General features: G+C 52.7%; 1 protein-coding gene across 3 annotated transcripts; it reads left to right on the top strand.

The window, feature by feature from the left end:
• Positions 1 to 5911: 5911 nt before the first annotated feature.
• LOC115640453 (interferon-inducible GTPase 5-like) lies at positions 5912 to 13472 on the top strand. 3 transcript variants are annotated; one of them, XM_030543200.1, is made up of 2 exons: positions 5912 to 5992; positions 11270 to 13472. In XM_030543200.1, exon 2 carries the CDS (start codon positions 11280 to 11282, stop codon positions 12447 to 12449), a length of 1170 nt encoding a protein of 389 aa, XP_030399060.1. In that variant the 5' UTR covers positions 5912 to 5992; positions 11270 to 11279; the 3' UTR covers positions 12450 to 13472. The 3 variants fall into 3 exon arrangements, with proteins under 3 accessions (XP_030399060.1, XP_030399058.1, XP_030399059.1); XM_030543198.1 differs by lacking the exon at positions 5912 to 5992 and adding an exon at positions 8833 to 9175; XM_030543199.1 differs by lacking the exon at positions 5912 to 5992 and having other exon boundaries at positions 11118 to 13472.
• The last annotated feature ends 6110 nt before the right edge of the window (positions 13473 to 19582 follow it).

Here is a 19582-nt window from a genome sequence, read left to right on the forward strand (position 1 = left end):
AGAGTTAAAGGTGGCTAACTGAGGGGTCCTGAATGTCACCAGGAGTGAGGATTCCCAAGTGGCCGACTCAGAATTCTTTTTCTTGGCTTTCAGGAAGTGAGGTGCTGAAGGAGACAGGCCATTTCTGCTGTGAGTTCAACTTGGTTCTTCTCCAGACAGAGATTCCACAACCTGCCTGGGTATTTTATTCTGGTACTGAACTAGCCTTGCAGTTAGGAAGCATTTCCCAATGCCTAATCTAAATCTCCCTTGCTGAAATTTAAGGCCATTATTTCTTGTCGTGGGTTCTGTGGCTCAGGAGAACAATTTATCACCCTCCTCTTTATAACAACTTTTTCTGTAGGTGGAGACTGTTATGTCCCCCATCAGTCTTCTCTTCTCCAGACTAAACAAGTCATTTTTTTCAGTCTTTTTGAAGCTCGTGTTTTCTAGACCTTTAATCAGTTTGGTTGCTCTCCTGTGGACTTTCTCCAATTAGTCCACATTTCTCCTGAAGTGAGGTGCCCAGAACTGGACCCAATAATCCCAGCTGAGGATTTTTCAGTGCTGAATAGAATGGAAGAATTACATCTCGTGTCTTGCATCCAACACTTTTGCTAATACACCCCAGAATGATGTTCCCTATTTCTGCAACAGTATTTGTGATCCACTAGGACCCCCAGATCCTAAATAATAAGCAACTTACTATATCCAAACAGTAACAAAATATTTTTAAACATTTGATCCGGATACTTACTAATGGGCTAAGCCAAAGGTTGCTTCGACCCCAGTTTTTCAGCTCCAGCGTGGTCAGGCAGATATTAGCAATGACCTCATTGAGAGTTTACTTTTTATACCTTTTAACAAACAAGGGATGTCATTGCCAATTACTGACTCCAGCTAACGATCAGTCTGAGATCATTCACCCTTATTTCCAGTCTTAATCCAGAGAAGATTTACAACTTCCTTTCTTCCCAGTCCCTTTCCTCCTGATCTCGTCCCTGCCTCCCTGCTGCACCTGGGTTCACACAGGAGACAGTGGTATGTGGTGGGGAGTCCGTGTTGGCTTCTTTTCAGAGAGATTATTTTTTTCTTATTGAAAAACACTTGCAGTCACCCCTGTCCGTCAGAGACCTTCTTCTTAGAAACGTCCATGTATTTCTTTACTTAGTCTTTGAACCGGACTTCATTCCCTTAGGCCTCAGAACTCATGATTTTCAAGCCCTTCCTCCCTCTAGCTACTCGGGGCCTTTCATCACAACACCCACATATTGTGTTCTTAACCAAACTTAAGCTAACGCTCATTCTTTAATTAATTTTTTTTCTTTGATCCTACGAGGTCATTCAAAATCTAGTTAAGACTGGGGGTCTCTTATCCGACTTCCCATCTCTCCTACACAATTGCTCTTGTGCCCTTAACAATGACTCTTAAAAAACCAGCTAGCTCTTTTCCCCCTCAGACTTGCTTCCCACCTGATCCTACCTGCCAAGTCTCTGAGTTTGCTGAAGTTTGCCTTCTTGCCATCCATTGTTTTTATTCCGCTGTTTTCTCTCCTACCGTCCTTAGGATTGTAAGCAAGGTTTGCATGAACTCTCCCCTGACAGCCAGTGATGAGCTGGGGGGGAGGGGCATGGGGAAACCGCTTCAGGACCAGACTGTATTTACATGAACACACCCGCTCCACCTAGTATCCAGCAGACAGAGCTGGGTACCCAAGTGATCAACTTTGGCAGGTGTTGGGTTACAAATCACATCAGTGCAGGGGGCATGAAATGTTGTTACCCTTATTGTGTGAGCAAAGGGCAGCAGAACTGTGCTTCACCTGTCCTGATTCAGGGGGTCACAGAACTCACTAAGCAGTGGGTTTGGATGCCAGGACCCAGTGCAGAATGGGAGAGGGGGAGGAATGAGGTATGGCACTGGGCTGGGCTGGGCTGTATGATTAATTTGCCCTTTTCTACTGTTTAAAGTCTTTTCTCACAAAGGACAGTATGGGGGAGGGGAGTAGCATGTTAAAGGGACATTTGTTTGTCAGACTTTCACACCACAAGATAAGAAACTGAGGCAAAGGAAACCCATGGAGCAGGTCACTCTCACGTGTGGAAACCTTTCCTCTCCTTTCCTCTGCAGACGCAGCGTCAGCTCAGCCCAGAGAAGTTGGGCTCTGCCCCATGAGCCTTCTCCAGGAACAGTTCCCAGATGGGCCAAGACCCCCTAAGGGACAAACCCCTGCAGCCCCTTGTCCTCATTCACATCTCCCGTCCTTGGGGATCCTGTGAGGGCTGTAGGAGAAGAGCCCTGTTCCTGCTGGCTTTAGGGGAGAGGTGGTTCAGGGCGTCTGGACAGCAGGAAACCTGGAGGACATATTCCCACCAGTCACTGCTGCTCCATGGAAATATGCTCTGTGCATCCCCCCCAGCTAGCTGCGAGGTGTCACTGCTGCTCCCATGGTAGGGAGGGGTGGGGGAAAGGACACACTCTGTGCATTACCCGGATTGGCCAGCAGCTGTCACTGCTGCTCCAAGGCTGACGCTGCGGGATGGTGTGAACTGGGGCAGGGTCAGTTCCAAGGGTCAGATTTCCAGACGGGTGCAGCGCACAGGAGCCCCCATCAGGAACAATGAGCTGCTGGGGAACTAGTGGAGCTGCTGGATGTGGGTGGTTTGGAGAATCCAGTGAGATTCGTGTGTCTCGTGAGCATGGTGTGGCCGCCCCAGTGGCCGAATGCGTTACCTGCTGTGCACGGTGAAGCTGGGCTGAGTCCTCCCCTCTCCCCTAGGGAGGGACCAGTCTCAGCTCCTAGCTGGATGGACCAGCTTGTTCCCTGCCGTGTGCCGGGGACAGGTCGCACTCAGCAGCGGGGGCACAGAAGTACAGTGACCCCGACAACCAGTGCGTTCTGGGACTCTGGACGAATGTATCCCTGAGAGCCCAGCACCATCTGGGAGCAGGGGTTTTTGGGTAATTCCCATGCGCAGAGCACTGCATTATGGAAAGGAGTCAGTCAGTAGGACAGGCTGAACCATGACTGCCCCAAAGCCGGTGGCTCCTCGCCCATCCCGGGAACCAGCTTACAGGGCCCGGCATTGGGGGCGCTGGGCCTGCGCTGGAGACACCATCCCATGTGTCGCTACCAATCCTCGTGACCAGCCTGTGACAGCTGCAGTGTGGGGATGCCAGGTGCTGGGAGCAGGATACCAGCCCCCAACGTTCAGAAACTGCAAGTCAGACCCAGAAAATCATGAGATTTTTTCCCAAAACCCCACAAGTTTGGCCCAAAATCATGAGATATTTTTGAAAAGTTGATACTGAGGGTTTTGGTGTTTTGGTTTCTGAACTCCCCCTGCCCCAGTGTGTGCGTCAGAGACAATGCCTGTGCCCGGCTCTCCCAGACGTACAGAGCAGGTGACTGGCTCTCTTGGCTGCTGGGTAGAAAGGAGATTCTCGCTTCTCCCCAGACCCCCACATTATAATTAATTACTTTTGTGCCCCCTGCCCAGCCCCACATCTGCCCCTCCCCCAGACCAGCCATAAATTGCACCCCCCCCAGCCCTACATCAGCTCTGCCCCCATGTCCCACTGCTGCTCCTCCTGCAGCTCTGGGGGGGGTCTTCACCTCTCTCCCCCTCCCCTACCCAAACAGTCCTCTGCCCCCTGAGGGGAGGGGGAGAGAGCTGCCTATCACCTGCAGCAGCTCTGATTGGCTGCCCTTCCGCAGAAGGTGGGGCAGCTGGTAATTCTGATGGTGCAACAGTGACACCTGGTGGACAGTCTGGGTAATGTTTCCTTCGTTAGCACAGCAGTGACACCTGCTGGCTAATTAGGGCAATGCACAGAGTGTGGTTTGTCAGTGGAACAGCAGGGACTGTGCATTGCCTGTGGCTGCTGCTTCACTAAGGAATAAAATCTGACCGTAGAGCTGGGCACTGGGAGCCAGGAGTCCTGGTTGCTGTTATGAGCTCGATGTCTATAGCTGTTGTGCAATCTTGAGCAAGTCACTTTCCCCCTGTGAAAGGGGGAATCCTGATCCTTTGCGCCTAGGTGGCGAGTTATATTCTTTTGTGGTGCCCGGGCTCCAGGAATATTCAGGGCCAGGGGCTCAGCTCCATCGATATTTGGAGCCGGGTCTCCCCACCCCACCCTAGCCCTGCCTGGAGCAGGCCCCGGCCCCCGCCTGCCACTCCTCCCCCCCGCATCTCCCCCCGCCCTGCCACATCCCTGTTCGAAAGAAAGCAGCATGTGGTGCCTCTCCGATGCCTGCTTGTGCTGCCAGAGTAGTGCTGCCCCAGGGTCCCAGTGCCCCCCAGCCACTAATGGCAGTGCAGGCTGCCCTTACCATGCCCTTCCACCCTAGACCTGAGACTCTCCAACACCTCAAACCCCTCAGCCCCAGCCCTTATCCCCCTGCACCCTAATCCTCTGCCCCAGCCCTGAACCCCCTCCTGCATCATGAACCTCCCCACCCTCAGCCCCACAGCCCTCACCTCTGCACCTCCTCCTATCCCCAAACTCCCTCCTAGAGAGTGCACCCCCTCTTCCTTCCCACATACCCCCTCCTGCTCCCAAACTTCCTTCCAGAGACTGCACCTCCTCCCACCCCCCAAACTCCTTCCCAGAGCCTGCACCCCTCACCCCCTTCTATGCTCCCAGCCCCAGCCCAGAGCCTGCACCCAAACTCTGTCCCAGAGCTTGCACCCCTCACTATCCCCTGCACACCGACCCCCTGCCCCAGCCCAGAGCCTGCACTCAGCATCCAAACTCAATCCCAGAGCCTGCACCTCAGACCCCCTTCCCCACCCAAACTCCCTCCCAGAGCCTTAGGCAGGTGAGGGGAGGAGTTTGGGGTGCAGAGTTGTGGGGGCGGGTTCTGGGCACCACCAAAATTTCGACAAACCTGACCTGCCTTTGAGGTCAGTGGCACAAATCCCACCAGCTCCAATGGGAGCAGCGCTGTGCCCAGAGAGGGATCACGGGGTTAAGTCATATGTAGAAACCTCTGTGGTGAAAGGCTCAGGAATAGCTCGTTATTGGGCAGTAATTATGGGGCTGTGAGAGCAAGACAAATAGTTCACAAGACAGTGAGAAATCCTGTGTGAGGGGAGAGGGGACCTTAACTTTGTCCTATGATTTAAGAACAAACCTGAGTACGTGACTGGGAGATTCTTCCCCTGAGACTCAGGCTGCAGGTTTCTGGGATTCCCAGACCAGCCTGGACTCTCTTCACTTTCCTGCTGGGTGTTACATGAGGTGACTGACGTCTCACACGTGTGATTCGCTGCCTCTCACCCTCTCTTTGCACTGTGTGTGCAGTGGGCTGGTTCGTTGTGGGAGGTGTCACAGGCTTGTCGGCCCTTTAAGGCAAGCCAAGCTCAGCCTGGCCTGTGAGCTAGCAGCGAGTCCCCAGCTGGGGGTGACAGGGCAACTTAATGGTACTTTGTGACCCCAGCTGGGCCAGGGCCAGGAAACCACAAAGATAGAAAGAGACATGGGAGGGGGAACTCAGTTGAGGCAGACCCAGGAGAGAGGGCGCTCTGTGTGTGTGTGTGTGTGTGTGTGTGTGTGTGCAGGGGCGAACATCTGGTTAATTATGGAGAACCCAGCTGCAGCCAGAGCTGTGGTGTGAATACCGATGCCCCACAATTGTGTCACTCACACAGGAACTTTGTGACCCCAGCTGGGCCAGGGCCAGGAAACCACAAAGATAGAAAGAGACATGGGAGGGGGAACTCAGTTGAGGCAGACCCAGGAGAGAGGGCGCTCTGTGTGTGTGTGTGTGTGTGTGTGTGTGTGCAGGGGCGAACATCTGGTTAATTATGGAGAACCCAGCTGCAGCCAGAGCTGTGGTGTGAATACCGATGCCCCACAATTGTGTCACTCACACAGGAATCCGGCTTTGGTTCTTGGCGGGTCATTCAGCTTAGCATGGTTCCTTTCATGCCTGCGATACTGCCTGGGCCTGCGAACCTCTGGCTCCCAGGGATCCTCTTGGAAGCTGTCTCCACGGGGGAGCAAGTAGGAGCTGGCAACAGCAGGAACCTGTTTTGCTGCGCAGCGGGTGTCTGTGCTGTGCACCGAGTGTGTCTGGTCTGTGCACGATGTGTCTGTGCCATGCCCTGAGCGTGTCTGTTCTCTTCACTGTGATCTGTGCCAGGCACCCAACATGTCCGGTCTCTCCACTGTGTGTCTGTGTCACGCCCAGAGCATATTTAGTCTCTGCATTGTGTGTCTGTGCCGTACCCCAAGCACGTCTGATCTGTGAACTGTGTGTCTGTGCCCTGCATTGAGCGAGTCTGGTCTCTACACTATGTGTTTCTGCCCAACATTTCTCATCTCTGTATCGTGTGCCTGCAACATGCTCTGAACATCTCTGGTGTCTCCTCCATATGTCTGTGCCATGCCCTGAGTGTGTGTGCTCTGTGCACTGTGTCTGTGCAATGCACCGTGTCTGGTCTGTGCACCGTGTCTCTGTGCCCTGCCCCGAGTGTGTGTGCTCTGTGCTCTGTGTCTGTGCCATGCACCAAGTGTGTCTGGTCTCTGCACTGTGTGTCTGTGCCATGCCCTGAGTGTGTGTGCTCTGTGCACTGTGTCTGTGCAATGCACCGTGTCTGGTCTGTGCACCGTGTCTCTGTGCCCTGCCCTGAGTGTGTGTGCTCTGTGCTCTGTGTCTGTCCCATGCACCAAGTGTGTCTGGTCTCTGCACTGTGTGTCTGTGCCATGCCCTGAGTGTGTATGCCCTGTGCACTGTATCTGTGCAATGCACCGAGTGTGTCTGGTCTGTGCATTGTCTTTCTGTGCCATGCCCCAAGCATGTCGAGTCTCTGTATTGTGTGCCTGCACCATGCTCCAAACATCTCTGGTCTCTCCTCCTTGTGTCTGTGCCATGCCCTGAGTCTGTGTGCTCTGTGCTCTGTGCACTGTATCTGTGCAATGCACCGAGTGTGTCTGGTCTGTGCATTGTGGTTTCTGTGCCATGCCCAAGCATGTCGAGTCTCTGTATTGTGTGCCTGCACCATGCTCCAAACTCTCTGCTCTCGTCCTCCTTGTGTCTGTGCCATGCCCTGAGTCTGTGTGCTCTGTGCCGTGCACGAGTGTGTCTGGTCTGTGCATTGTGTTTCTGTGTGCCGAGCATGTCTTTCTGTGCCATGCCCTGACATGTCGAGTCCTGTGTCTGTGCATGCTCCAACATGTCTGTCTCTGCCCATGTGTCTGTGCCATGCCCTGTGTCTGGTTGCCTGTGCGTGCAGGCACAGTGTGTCTGGTCTCTGTGCTGTGTGTTTTTTTGCCCGCCCAAGCGTGTCTGGTCTGTGCCTGTGAATCTGTGCCGTGGCCCGCTTATCTAGTCTCTGCACTGTCTATCCGTGCCGTGCCCCGAGTGTGTCTGGTCTCTGCACTGTATCCGTGCCGTGCCCCGAGTGTGTCTGGTCTCTGCACTGTGTATCCGTGCCGTGCCCCGAGTGTGTCTGGTCTCTGCGCTGTGTGTCCGTGCCGTGCCCCGAGTGTGTCTGGTCTCTGCACTGTGTGTCCGTGCCGTGCCCCGAGTGTGTCTGGTCTCTGCACTGTGTGTCCGTGCCGTGCCCTGAGTGTGTCTGGTCTCTGCGCTGTGTGTCCGTGCCGTGACACGAGTGTGTCTGGTCTCTGCACTGTGTATCCGTGCCGTGCCCCCAGTGTGTCTGGTCTTTGCACTGTGTGTCTGTGCCGTGCCCGAGTGTGTCTGGTCTCTGCACTGTGTGTCTGTGCCGTGCCCGAGTGTGTCTGGTCTCTGCGCTGTGTGTCCGTGCCGTGCCACGAGTGTGTCTGGTCTCTGCACTGTGTCCGTGCCGTGCCCCGAGTGTGTCTGGTCTCTGCACCGTGTGTCCGTGCCGTGCCCCGAGTGTGTCTGGTCTTTGCACTGTGTGTCTGTGCCGTGCCCCGAGTGTGTCTGGTCTCTGCACTGTGTGTCTGTGCCGTGCCCCGAGTGTGTCTGGTCTCTGCACTGTGTATCCGTGCTGTGCCCCGAGTGTGTCTGGTCTCTGCACCGTGTGTCCGTGCCGTGCCCCGAGTGTGTCTGGTCTCTGCACTGTGTGTCTGTGCCGTGCCCCGAGTGTGTCTGGTCTCTGCGCTGTGTATCCGTGCCGTGCCCCGAGTGTGTCTGGTCTCTGCGCTGTGTGTCCGTGCCGTGCCACGAGTGTGTCTGGTCTCTGCACTGTGTCCGTGCCGTGCCCCGAGTGTGTCTGGTCTCTGCACTGTGTGTCCGTGCCGTGCCCTGAGTGTGTCTGGTCTCTGCGCTGTGTGTCCGTGCCGTGCCCCGAGTGTGTCTGGTCTCTGCACTGTGTATCCGTGCCGTGCCCCGAGTGTGTCTGGTCTTTGCACTGTATGTCCGTGCCGTGCCCCGAGCGTGTCTGGTCTCTGCACTGTATGTCCGTGCCGTGTCCCGAGTGTGTCTGGTCTCTGCACTGTGTTGCTGGGCCCTGCCCTGAGCATGTCTAGTCTCTGCACTGTGTGTCCGTGGCCGTGCCCCGAGCGTGTCTGGTCTCTGCACTGTGTGTCTGTGCCGTGCCCCGAGCGTGTCTGGTCTCTGCACTGTATGTCCGTGCCGTGCCCCGAGTGTGTCTGGTCTCTGCACTGTGTTGCTGGGCCCTGCCCTGAGCATGTCTAGTCTCTGCACTGTTTGTCTCTGCCATGCACTAGCGTGTGAGTATGTGTGTGTGTGTGTGAGAGAGAGAGAGAGAGACAGAGAGTGAGTCTTGCTGCTGTCCCCTGCCAGGTCTGGGGTGTATGTGTGTGTTATATGTCCACACTGTCACCTCCTGATTCCATGGTGACATTTAGGGCTGGGTGTCCGCCTGGAAACACGCTGGGGGGGGGCACGTATCTAGGCCCTGCTCTGTCCCTCCCCTATTACCCACCACAGCCTGCTCATGCTCGGGGTGAGGCCCTGCCCTGCTTCCTCAGCCAGCTGCTGCTTTCACTTTCCCTTGCTCGAGACAGAGCTGGAGCGAGGGCCACAGGAGAGAGCCAGGGGCACAGACAAAGGCAGGCAGAGGAGGCCTGGCAAGGGGTGGGGGGGCTGGCAGGAAGAGGGGGAGCGAGGAGCCCACAGACGGTGAGAGAGCAGCTGAGACACTGGGGCGAGACAGGGGTGAGCTGTGCCCACAGATTGCTGCCCCTTCCCGGAGACCATCAACCCCATCTGAGATCAGCCCAGCCTGGGGGGAGGTAAGAGATTCCCCTTGCTTGGGATTTTACTGCCCCAACACCTCCAATTCCCCCCTCCCTTAGTGATCAGCTGCAGTGCTGCCAATTTAGCTGTTTTCCAACCCCCTGTACATTGGCACGTCCGCTCTCCTGTCAGTCCCTGGGGAACACGCGGCCTCTGAGCCTCCTTCCCTCCCCCACTGGTGCTGCTGTGTTAGGGGCAGGTGCTAGGCTGCCCTGCAGAGGAACTCGTGCTGGGGAAGGTGTCTGGCCTGTGGCCCGCGGGCGGGTGGATCAGATGGGCCCCAGGGCAGTCACCTTCCAGCTCTGCAATCCATGAATCTGCATTTTTCACCTGCAAAAGTTGCAGCTGAAAAACCTGTGCCCAGCTCTGGTTCCTCAGACTCTCCCTTGGCTTCAGTTGAAATAGCCGGGCTCCAATTCCTCTGTTCCTGTGCGCGGAGCTAGGATGGAGTACAAGAAAGCCGTGCGCTCCCCCTCTTCCTGCCAGGCCTTTGGGACAAGTGAGAGCAGCTGCAGGGCTCCCTGCAGCTCCTCTGAGCTAGAGAGCAGCCAAGGGAGAAGGCTGGGTCTGCGCATGGCTCTGCCTGTTCACAGACGATAGATCAGTGGTCCCCAACGCGGTGTCCACAGGCACTGTGGTGCCCCCAGGTGCCATGGCGCCAGCTGGGGCATTTATGTGTGCCCGCCTAGTGCCCAGCAGGGGAGAGAAGCCGCGGCCCCCTGCCTAACAGGGACAGAGAACCCCAGGGCTGCAGGCTGCGGGCGCTGGCGTTCTCTGTCCGCAGCAGGCGCAGAGCCCACCTAGTGCCCAGCAGGGGAGAGAAGCCGCGGCCCTGCGCCTGCCAGGGACAGAGAACACCGGGGCTGCAGGCTGTGGGCGCTGGTGTTCTCTGTCCCCGGCACGGGACCCACGTAGTGCCCAGCAGGGGAGAGAAGCCAGGGCCCCATGCCTGCTGGGGACAGAGAACCCCTGGGCTGCAGGCTGTGGGCGCTGGTGTTCTCTGTCCGCAGCAGGCGCAGGGCCCACCTAGTGCCCAGCAGGGGAGAGAAGCCGCGGCCCCGCGCCTGCCAGGGACAGAGAACCCCGGGGCTGCAGGCTGTGGGCACTGGTGTTCTCTGTCCCCGGCGCGGGGCCCACCTAGTGCCCAGCAGGGGAGAGAAGCCAGGGCCCCACGCCTGCTGGGGACAGAGTGCTGTGGGCGCTAGTGTTGTCTGTTCTCGTGGCCTCTCTCAGGCTTCTCTCTGCACTGCTCAGAACTGCTGCCAAAAAAACCAACTCTCTGTCTCTGCAGAATGGACCGAATGTTTATGATATTTATTTTGTAAAGACGCCTTAATTTTTCTTTCAGATAGATTAAAAAAAGAGTAAATTCACATGGTAAGGTGAAAGAGTAATTGCCGAATAATTTAATTAATACCTTTTACATGTAAAATTACCTTTATTATCTTATGGATTCATATATTATGTACAATTAAATAGGATGTTTTTCACATTATTTAATGTACAAATACAAAATAAGCCTTGAAAAATTGTTGGCGCCTGCCACACTCTTCTGAAAACATGAATGAGCTACTGGCCACAAAAAGGTTGGGGACCACTGTGATGGATTGTCCCTGTCAGCAGCAGTGCGCTGGGCTGGCTTGAAAATGTCCCTGCTTATTTCTGAGAGTTCATGGGAGCGGAGATCTTGTGAAAATTCTCACCTGTGGGTCTGCGCAGTGCTCAGAATAATGGAGGCCGTGATCTCAGCCAGGGTCTGTGCAGCACCTGACATAATGGGGGCCTTGATATCGGTCGGGGTACGTGCAGTGCCTGGCACAATGGGGTCCCGATCTTGGTCAGGGTTTCTACGCACTATACTACAAATAATAAATAATAGTTAAAATCAAAGAACTTCCATTTTTTCCACACTGCCTCTGCCTCATTCAGTGCATGGGTCGGATACACAAAGGGGCAGAGTTAAGGTTACATGGGCCACCATAAATGTGCTTTTTCCTAACTTTTGAGGGCTTGACACAGCGCTGTCAGTGCAGGATTTTCCAGGGGAAGCCTTGACAAGGAGCTGAAATGTTTCTTCTTCTCTGCTGCAGACTGAGCACCATGGCTCTCGATGAGTTCAGAACCGCTGTCCATCATGGGAACCTGGCTGATGCGATTTCTATTGTGCAGCAGAGACCACCACAGTGGTTTAACAGCCACACCCTCAGCATTGCTGTTACGGGGGAATCAGGCTCCGGGAAGTCCTCCCTCATCAACGCCATGTTGGGGCGACATGCTGGTGATGAAGGCGCCGCTGAAACCGGGATGCTCGATACCATGACGGAGCCGATGGCTTATCCAGATCCCTTCCTTCCAGGCATCACATTCTGGGACATGCCAGGGATGGGGACAGCCTATTTCCCTCTAAACACCTACTGTGAGCAGCTCAATTTGAGCCGATTCGATTTCTTCATCATTGTCGGCTCCCAGCGCTTCCGCTCCGAACACGCCAGGCTGGTCCATGAGATCCAGAGAATGGGCAAGAGGTTCTACTTTGTGCGCTCCAAAGCCGACATGGACCTGGACGCTTCCAGGAGGCAGCGTCCCTCCAGCTACAATGAGGAGAGGATCCTGGAGCAGATCAGGGAGGACTGCAGGGGAGGCATAGCAGCTGAAGGAGTGGGCCACCGAAAGGTTTTTGTTGTGTCCAGCTGGGAACCCAACCGCTATGATTTTCCCCTCCTGCGGCAAACTTTGCAGACGGAGCTGCTACACCTGAAGAGACACGCCTTCCTGCTTAGCCTGACTGCTGTCGCCTCGCCCATCATCAACGAGAAAAAAGCCACCCTGAAGGGGGAGATTTGGAAAACAGCCCTTTTCTCATGTCTTCTCGCTGTCATTCCTATCCCAGGCCTCGCTTTCTTGTATACCTTCTTCAGCTTCAGGAAACACCTCTTCCAATACTACAGCAGCTTCGGAGTGGACGACAGGGCCCTCTCTGCTCTCGCCCGGCAGGTTGGGAATCCCGTGTGGGAGCTGACAGCTGTGATGACGTCCTTGGGAACAACCCCCATGACTGCTCTGAAGCTGTTGGCGGATTCGGTGGGGGCTGCCGTGATGTTAGCGGAATATTCGTGGAAGCGCCTCCCGGTATTTGGTGCCATGGTGTCTGGAGGGGTGGTGCTGGTTACCACGTACTTCATGCTGCGGAAGTGTTTGGCCTCTGTAGCTGAAGACACCCAGCGGGTTTTGAGCAAAGCTCTGGAAGCAGAAAGGGAAAAAGCCAGCTAGGATTTGGTGTTGCGTTGGCTGAGCCTGCTGCTGTCTAGAAGATACAGCCTTGACTTCAGGCAGGGAAGATTCATGCTTCCCCATCCAGGAGTTGCATGTGTAGGCCAAAAACCTAGTGGGAAGAAATTGCCTCAAGTAAAATTTTGCTTATTTTGCCTTATTCTCCATTTTGCCAGCTTTGAATTAGTACAAAGAAATTGTTCTGAGTTTATTTTTTGCTGATTGTGTTAACATTTGTTCTTAGAAGGATCGAAGTTTTATGGCCGTAAGTGCTGTTTGGTGTGAGTGAAGAATGGATGGTAATTAACTGAGAAAGGACAACTGGGCCGGATGGTCAAGAAGGGAGTTGGAGGTAGGGTGACCAGACAGCAAGTGTGAAAAATCAGGACAGGGGGTGGGGGGTAGTAGGAGCCTATATAAGAAAAAGACTCAAAAATCGGGACTGTCCCTGTAAAATTGGGACATCTGGTCACCCTAAGTGGAGGAGTCGATAGACACCAACTTTACGATCAATCACTCGGATGGCAGATTGACGACCCTAAAACAAAGGCAGACGCCCCAAGGACGAGTTAAGGAGTTGAGCCACAGGGACGAGATGAGAAACAGCTGCAGATCCTTCCAGTAACAACTCAAAATAATGCTAATTAAGAGCAACCTTGAATACCTTGTGATTGACAGCCCCGGTGTGACACAGCAAGTTCCATAGACTTGTCTGGGAACTTATCACTCTAAAAGACGGGTGTATTGCCATGGGACTTTGGGTTCGTTCTGCATCAACATCGGAGCTTCGAACACATTTGACCAGCTCCCCTCCCTTGTGTGCAGGTTCAGCAGGCCACAAGAACTGACCGAGGAACACCAAGGACTAGTAAGTGTGTGTGTGTGTGTGTGTGTGTGTGTGTGTGTGTGTGTGTGTGTGTGTGTGTGTGTGTGTGTGTGTGTGTGTGTGTGAATGGAAGCACATGCTGATTTTAATTCTTAAATTGTACTCTCAATAAACGCGGCGTGTTGCCTTATCCCCTTTAAAAGATTCTGTGTGATTCCTATAAGCATAACACATGTTCAGACCCCATAAACCATCTGGGGCATCGTTGCACACCAGTCAAAGTGCCCATAATGAAGAAGACAGGCTCAGCGACAGCTCAGTACTCCTGAGGTTTTACCTCACAAGGAATGAAGCAGCTTCCTTCTGGACATTCATACAACAAAAATAAAATTATATTAATCAGGTTCTATCAACCTCGGTCCCGCTGGGCTCCTCCATCACTTTGGTATCTGAGCACCTTACAAACATGAATGGAGCAGATCCCCGCACTGGGGCAAACCAGCTGTCACTCCATTGGAGTCAATGGGGCCAGACCCCAGCTGGGGTCAATGGGCTGTAGCTCCATTGGGGTCAGTGGGGCCAGATCCCAGCTGGGGTCAACGGGCCATAGCTCCATTGGAGTCAATGGGGCCAGACCCCAGCTGGGGTCAATCGGCTGTAGCTCCATTGCAGCTTAGAAGCTGAAGGTCTTGTCCTCATGCAAAAGTTTTTCGGTATAACCTTAGGCAGAAGCATTACTTTTTTTCAGTTTCGTTGATGTCACTTGGGAGAGGGGTTAAGCTGAGCCGGAGAATGTCACTGTTCTACCAGCACAAAAGCGTCCATGGGGCAGGAGGTTAGAGCCGCGGACCCAGTACACCTGGCCTTTGAAGACAAGGCCTAAAAGCCTCATTAAAATCCTGCCCTTGGAATCTGGTCAGTTGCATTTAACTGCAATGCTGGGGCAGTGGGTTTGCTGCGTGTGTAGTTTTTCATGCTGACCAGTATCGTCTGGTTCTTTCCTTGCACTTTTTCTTGGCCTGTTTGTGAATCTACCTATTGTCAATAGTCTTGCATTCTTCCAGGAGGGCCTGTCTTTGTGTTAGATCTTCGTACAGCACCTGGCACAATGGGGCCCTGGTTTCTATTTGCTACCATAATACAAAGAAGTCACAATAATTGACCGGGGACCGTGTGCCTTCACCATATAAACGGACTGACAGTCAGTATGGATTCTAATCACAGCGTCTTGCGATCATGTGACGCTTTATTGACTCAGTCACTCCCTACACAGCTGGGAACGCGCACCCATCTCTAGAGCCCTGCAAATCCATAGGGATCCACTAAATATCTTGACCAGTTTTGTGATACCAGGGTTGATGCGAATACAAATTTTGTATCTGCACAGGGCTCTGACAGTAAAAGCCGCGTGGGCAGCTGTGAGGATCCGCGGTGTGGACCCCCCAACTGCCCTGGGCAGGAGGTCTGGGGGGCAGGGTTCATGGACGCTGAGCGAGGGCTGCTCAGGCCTCCCACCCAGGGCAAGTGGAGGGACCCAGGTTTCCCACAGCTGCCAGCGTAGCTCTCCCTGGCCCGGCTCCGGTGGCTGGGGGAGGGAGGGGGTTGGAGCTGCAGCCTGGCCATGTTATCCTTCTAAGAAGCACACAGGATCTTTTTCAGGGGAAAAGGCAATATGCCGTCTTTATTGGAAATACAACAATTAGCATGGGCATTCAGTCACACCACACACACACACAGACACACACACACAAACACTGTCCTGCCAGTCGATGTTATAGTTAACAGTCCAGAGTCTGGATCAATCTAGTGGCCAGCTAGGTTGATCACGGGTAGGGAGAAGCCGGGTTCTGTCAGTTGCGGCACGATGGTCCGGGGAAGCCTTGGCAGGAGGAATCCAAAGTTTCATAGCAAGGCCCCCTGTTTATATAGAGATTTTCCTTCATTGGGAGCAATGAGTTTTGTACCGTCCTGCTGTAACCAATCGTTGTTTGATGAGTGCTTGTTTGGGGTTGGGGGGGGGGGGTTAATTAAGTTTTTTAGGGAGTTATCCCATGATGGTTTTGATTACAGCTATTCTGTCCCCATTGAGAGGTGCTTGTTTTATTTTTAGAGTTGTTAATTTCCCCTTTTTTGACATTTTAATAGGGGCGTGTGGTGATTTTCTGGTGCCCTTGCGTCTGTCCTCGGTTCCTCCCTAGACCATCTGGTTGGGTGATGGCCTTCACACTTACTTTCTAACACACACATTTCGCATTCGCGCACAAAACAGAATTGATTTACACAGACCATTTGAACAAGAACATCAAATTGCAATGCAAGAGAAAACAATCACGGCATTCTCTTACTTATTTTAAAATGCTAAACCCACAACAAAGTGGTGATCCTAAAAGGTCTGTTACTGACTTGAAATCAGCTCAGACAGATTCTGGCTAATGCATCTCTACCAGTGCCCGGTTAGGCCATTCCTTTCTGCTACGGGTCTCGCAACTTACGTGCATTTAACATGCGCGATTTCAGCTTTAAGCTGAAAGGCCTGGAGTCCGGGAGGGGGCGTGGCCTCAAGTAGAAGAGGCGTGGCCTCAAGATTTAAAGGTCCTGGGGCACCAACTGTGGCTGGGAGTCCCAGGGCCTTTAAATCACCCAGGGGGCTCCCAACTGCAGAGGTGGCTGGTAGCCCCTGGGGCAAACTAAAGGGCCCGAGACTCTAGCCACAGTGGAGCTTCGGGCCCTTTAAATGCCAGCCCCAGCCTGGCTGCCCAAAGCTGTGGGCGGGATTTAAAGGGTTCCTCTGGGCTCCTCACCATGGCGGGAAGCCCAGCGGAGCCCTTTAAATCCCGCCTGCAGCTTTGTAGCTGGGCAGGGGCAGGGGAGCCCTTTAAATCCCGCCCGCAGCTCCGGCGGCCAAGTGGGGGGTGGGGGGAGCCCTTTAAATTCCACTGGAGCTGCGGGCAGGATTTAAAGGGCTTGGGGTTTTGACTATATGCAGTTTTCGCTTTATGCGATAACCGGAGAACGGAACCCCCGCCTAAGATGCGACAGACCTGTATTCAACGAGGGTGGCTGGCAGGATATAATCAAATCATACACCGATACATTTAATACGTGCTACATTATTATCTCATTATTGTTCATTCTAAATTATATTAAATGGAAACATAAAATCCTACTGCTACATGTCCCCTTTTGACCCCTCGAGAACAATTCTTGACTGGGTCCTATTTTATACAACTATTTCACAGCAATTTACTGAGAGGCCATTTGAGCGTGTGGTTTTAATTTTAACGAATATCCTTTTTGTCCAACAGCACGTACAACACATTCCTAGCAAGCAAACACAGGAGACTATTAACACAACTAGTAATGTGTGAAACATAATAGACGATATGCCCTTAGATGTCAGGGACCAGACTGTAAAAACGTTGATAGGCTGTCAGGTCTTTTTGAGACCTAGCAATTTTTAGCATGTCTCCATTTGCATGTAATATTTTAATGACACGCTGTGACGAAGTGGGGAGTTTGCTTGGTTTTTTTCATGTTTTCCAGGGGGTTGCATGCAGAGGGAGTGGGACTCAGTGTGCCCGTATTTCCTGGTTTAATGAGGTGAGAGGACAGGGAGTTTGTTGTTACAGAGGACCGGAGAGGGAGATGGCCTGGAGGATGGAGACCCCAGCGACTGGTGACCTGACGACCTGGAGACCCAGCTCAGGAGTCACAGCTGGTTCTGGCAAGTGCGAGAAAAATGGGATGCGAAGAGAGGACCCCGGTGACCGGACCAGCCGGTTCCAGCCAGAGGGGGGCTGAGAAGAGACAAGACCCAGGCCACCCTGTTTACAACCGTGTTTACCTGGAGAGAAGACAATGGAGAGAGGGGGAGTTGGTGCCAGGGATATCGGAGGCCCACCTGGGAAGCAGGGGCCTCTGGGCTGGAGAGGGGGAGCAGGCAGAGCCCACCTGGATGCAGGGGAGACTGGGATGTGCTGGGCTGAGGGTGGCCAGGCCTGAGGCCCTGAGAGTTTCCTATGCTGTGTTCAACCCTCAATAAACCCTCCTGTTTTATGCTGACTGAGAGTCGCTCCGGTCTAGAAAACAGGGGGCATCAACCCCTTTGGGGGATGGAGACCCCGGGGATCCAGAGCGAGTTGACTCCTTGAGGGGGCCCACGGCGAGAGACAGACAGACATGCTAAGGCTCAGAGAGGTGCGGCTCCAGGAGATGGAGGAGCCGAGCCCTGAGAGAGAGTGGATGCCCGTGAAGGGCTGTCACACTGAAAGGGGCACCCCCCACAGACCGCACGGGGCCACAGGTGGGCACGATCTGTGAGGCCGTGTGTCATAAACGGATAGTTAAGGGTTAATAGAACAGGAGGACTTCATGTCTCTTTTGCCTGTAAAGGGTTAACAAGATCAGTGAGCCAGGCTGTCACCTGACCAGAGGACCAATCTGGGGACAGGATACTTTCAAATCTGGATGGAGGGAAGTTTTTGTGTGTGCTGTTAGTGTTTGGTGGTTGTTCTCTCTGGGTTCTGAGAGTGACCAGATGAGCAACCAGGTTTATCTCCATCTCTCTGATACAGGCTCTTATAGATTCAAAATAGTAAGTACTAGGTGATAAGGCAAGTTAGGCTTATGTTTGTTTTCTTTATTTGCAAATCTGTATTTGGCTGGAAAGAGTTCAAATTTGTATTTTGCTGAAAGGATTTTAATTTGTACTTGTATACTTAGGCTGGGAGGGTATTCCCAGTGTCTATAGCTGAAAGACCCTGTAACATATTCCATCTTAAATTTACAAAGATAATTTTTACTGTTTTTCTTTCTTTAATTAAAAGTTTTTCTTGTTTAAGAACCAGATTGTTTGTTTTTTTTATTCTGGTGAGACCCCAGTGGACTGGGTCTGGATCCACCAGGGAATTGGTGGGGAGAAAAGAGGGAAGGAGGAGAGAGCGGTTATTTTCTCTCTGTGTTAGGATTACTTTTTCTGTCTCAGGGAGAGTCTGGGAGGGGGATTGAGAAGGAGGGGAAGGTGAATTTTCCTCTCTGTTTAAGATTCAAGGAGTTTGAATCACAGTAATCTTCCAGGGTAACCCAGGGAGGGGAAGCCTGGGAGAGGCAACGGTGGGGGAAAGGGTTTACTTTCCTTGTGTTAAGATCCAGAGGGTCTGGGTCTTGGGGGTCCCCGGGCAAGGTTTTGGGGGGACCAGAGTGTACCAGGCACTGGAATTCCTGGTTGGTGGCAGCGCTACAGGTTCTAAGCTGGTAATTAAGCTTAGAGGAATTCATGCTGGTACCCCATCTTTTGGACGCTAAGGTTCAGAGTGGGGGTTTATACCATGACACCGTGACACACGCTTCCCTACATCCCTGTGTGTTTGTTGTAAAAACGGAGTCACCTTGGTTTCTGACAACAAGTGATCAGTTAGATCTTGCCAATCAAGACCAAGAGTAACAGAGAAATTAACCAGGGTAGCAGTTATCCTGCTCTGTGCTTTTTCTCTTTTTGGTAAATAGTACGTGTGATTGCTAGCATATAATACACGGGCATTACATCCACATTCATGCACTGCGCGTTGGCTGATACTTGCATCCTCCCAAAATACTGTTTTCCAGGTTAAAAGAACAGGAGTACTTGTGGCACCTTAGAGACTAACAAATTTATTTGAGCATAAGCTTTCACGGGCTACAGCCTCACTTCATCAGATGCATGTAGTGGAAGATATATATACACAAAGAACATGAAACAATGGGTGTTACCATTCACACTCCAAGGAGCGTGATCAGTTAAGGTGAGCTATTATCAGCAGGAGAGAAAAAGAACTGTTTCCAGGTTGTAACACAGACACGTTGTCCATTGTACAAAACGCGCGTCAAATTCTCTAGTTCATCCCATACACGTTTCCAATGATGTATCTCTGCTATATGGTTCTGTAGTGACAGGTAGGGGACAAGCACACGCATTTCTGAGGGCTCCACTCCGTACACCCTCGGGTGTCCAATAATTTCTCCTCTTTCTCAGCCCACTTACCCCATAACCCAGGGTAGCCAAAAGGATCCCATGGTCAATTTTGGGAGCAGGGTCACTTTCCATATTTTTGTTTCCACAGACCGTTGGTGAGCAATTTTAACAAGAATTTCACTTAATAAGAAATCAGGCTTAACCATGCTGAAAACATATTGCATTCATTCATGTCTATGAGTGTCGAACAAGGCCCTTGTCTGTTGTTTTAAAAGATGCCCAAACCTTCCCAGATATTACCCAAAACATTTCGTGCTCCAGCGATGCTAAACTAAGAATTTGCATCTCAGTACATCC

Source organism: Gopherus evgoodei, unplaced genomic scaffold (assembly GCF_007399415.2).
Source record: "Gopherus evgoodei ecotype Sinaloan lineage unplaced genomic scaffold, rGopEvg1_v1.p scaffold_31_arrow_ctg1, whole genome shotgun sequence".
In the NCBI taxonomy this organism is placed as follows: Eukaryota; Metazoa; Chordata; order Testudines; family Testudinidae; genus Gopherus; species Gopherus evgoodei.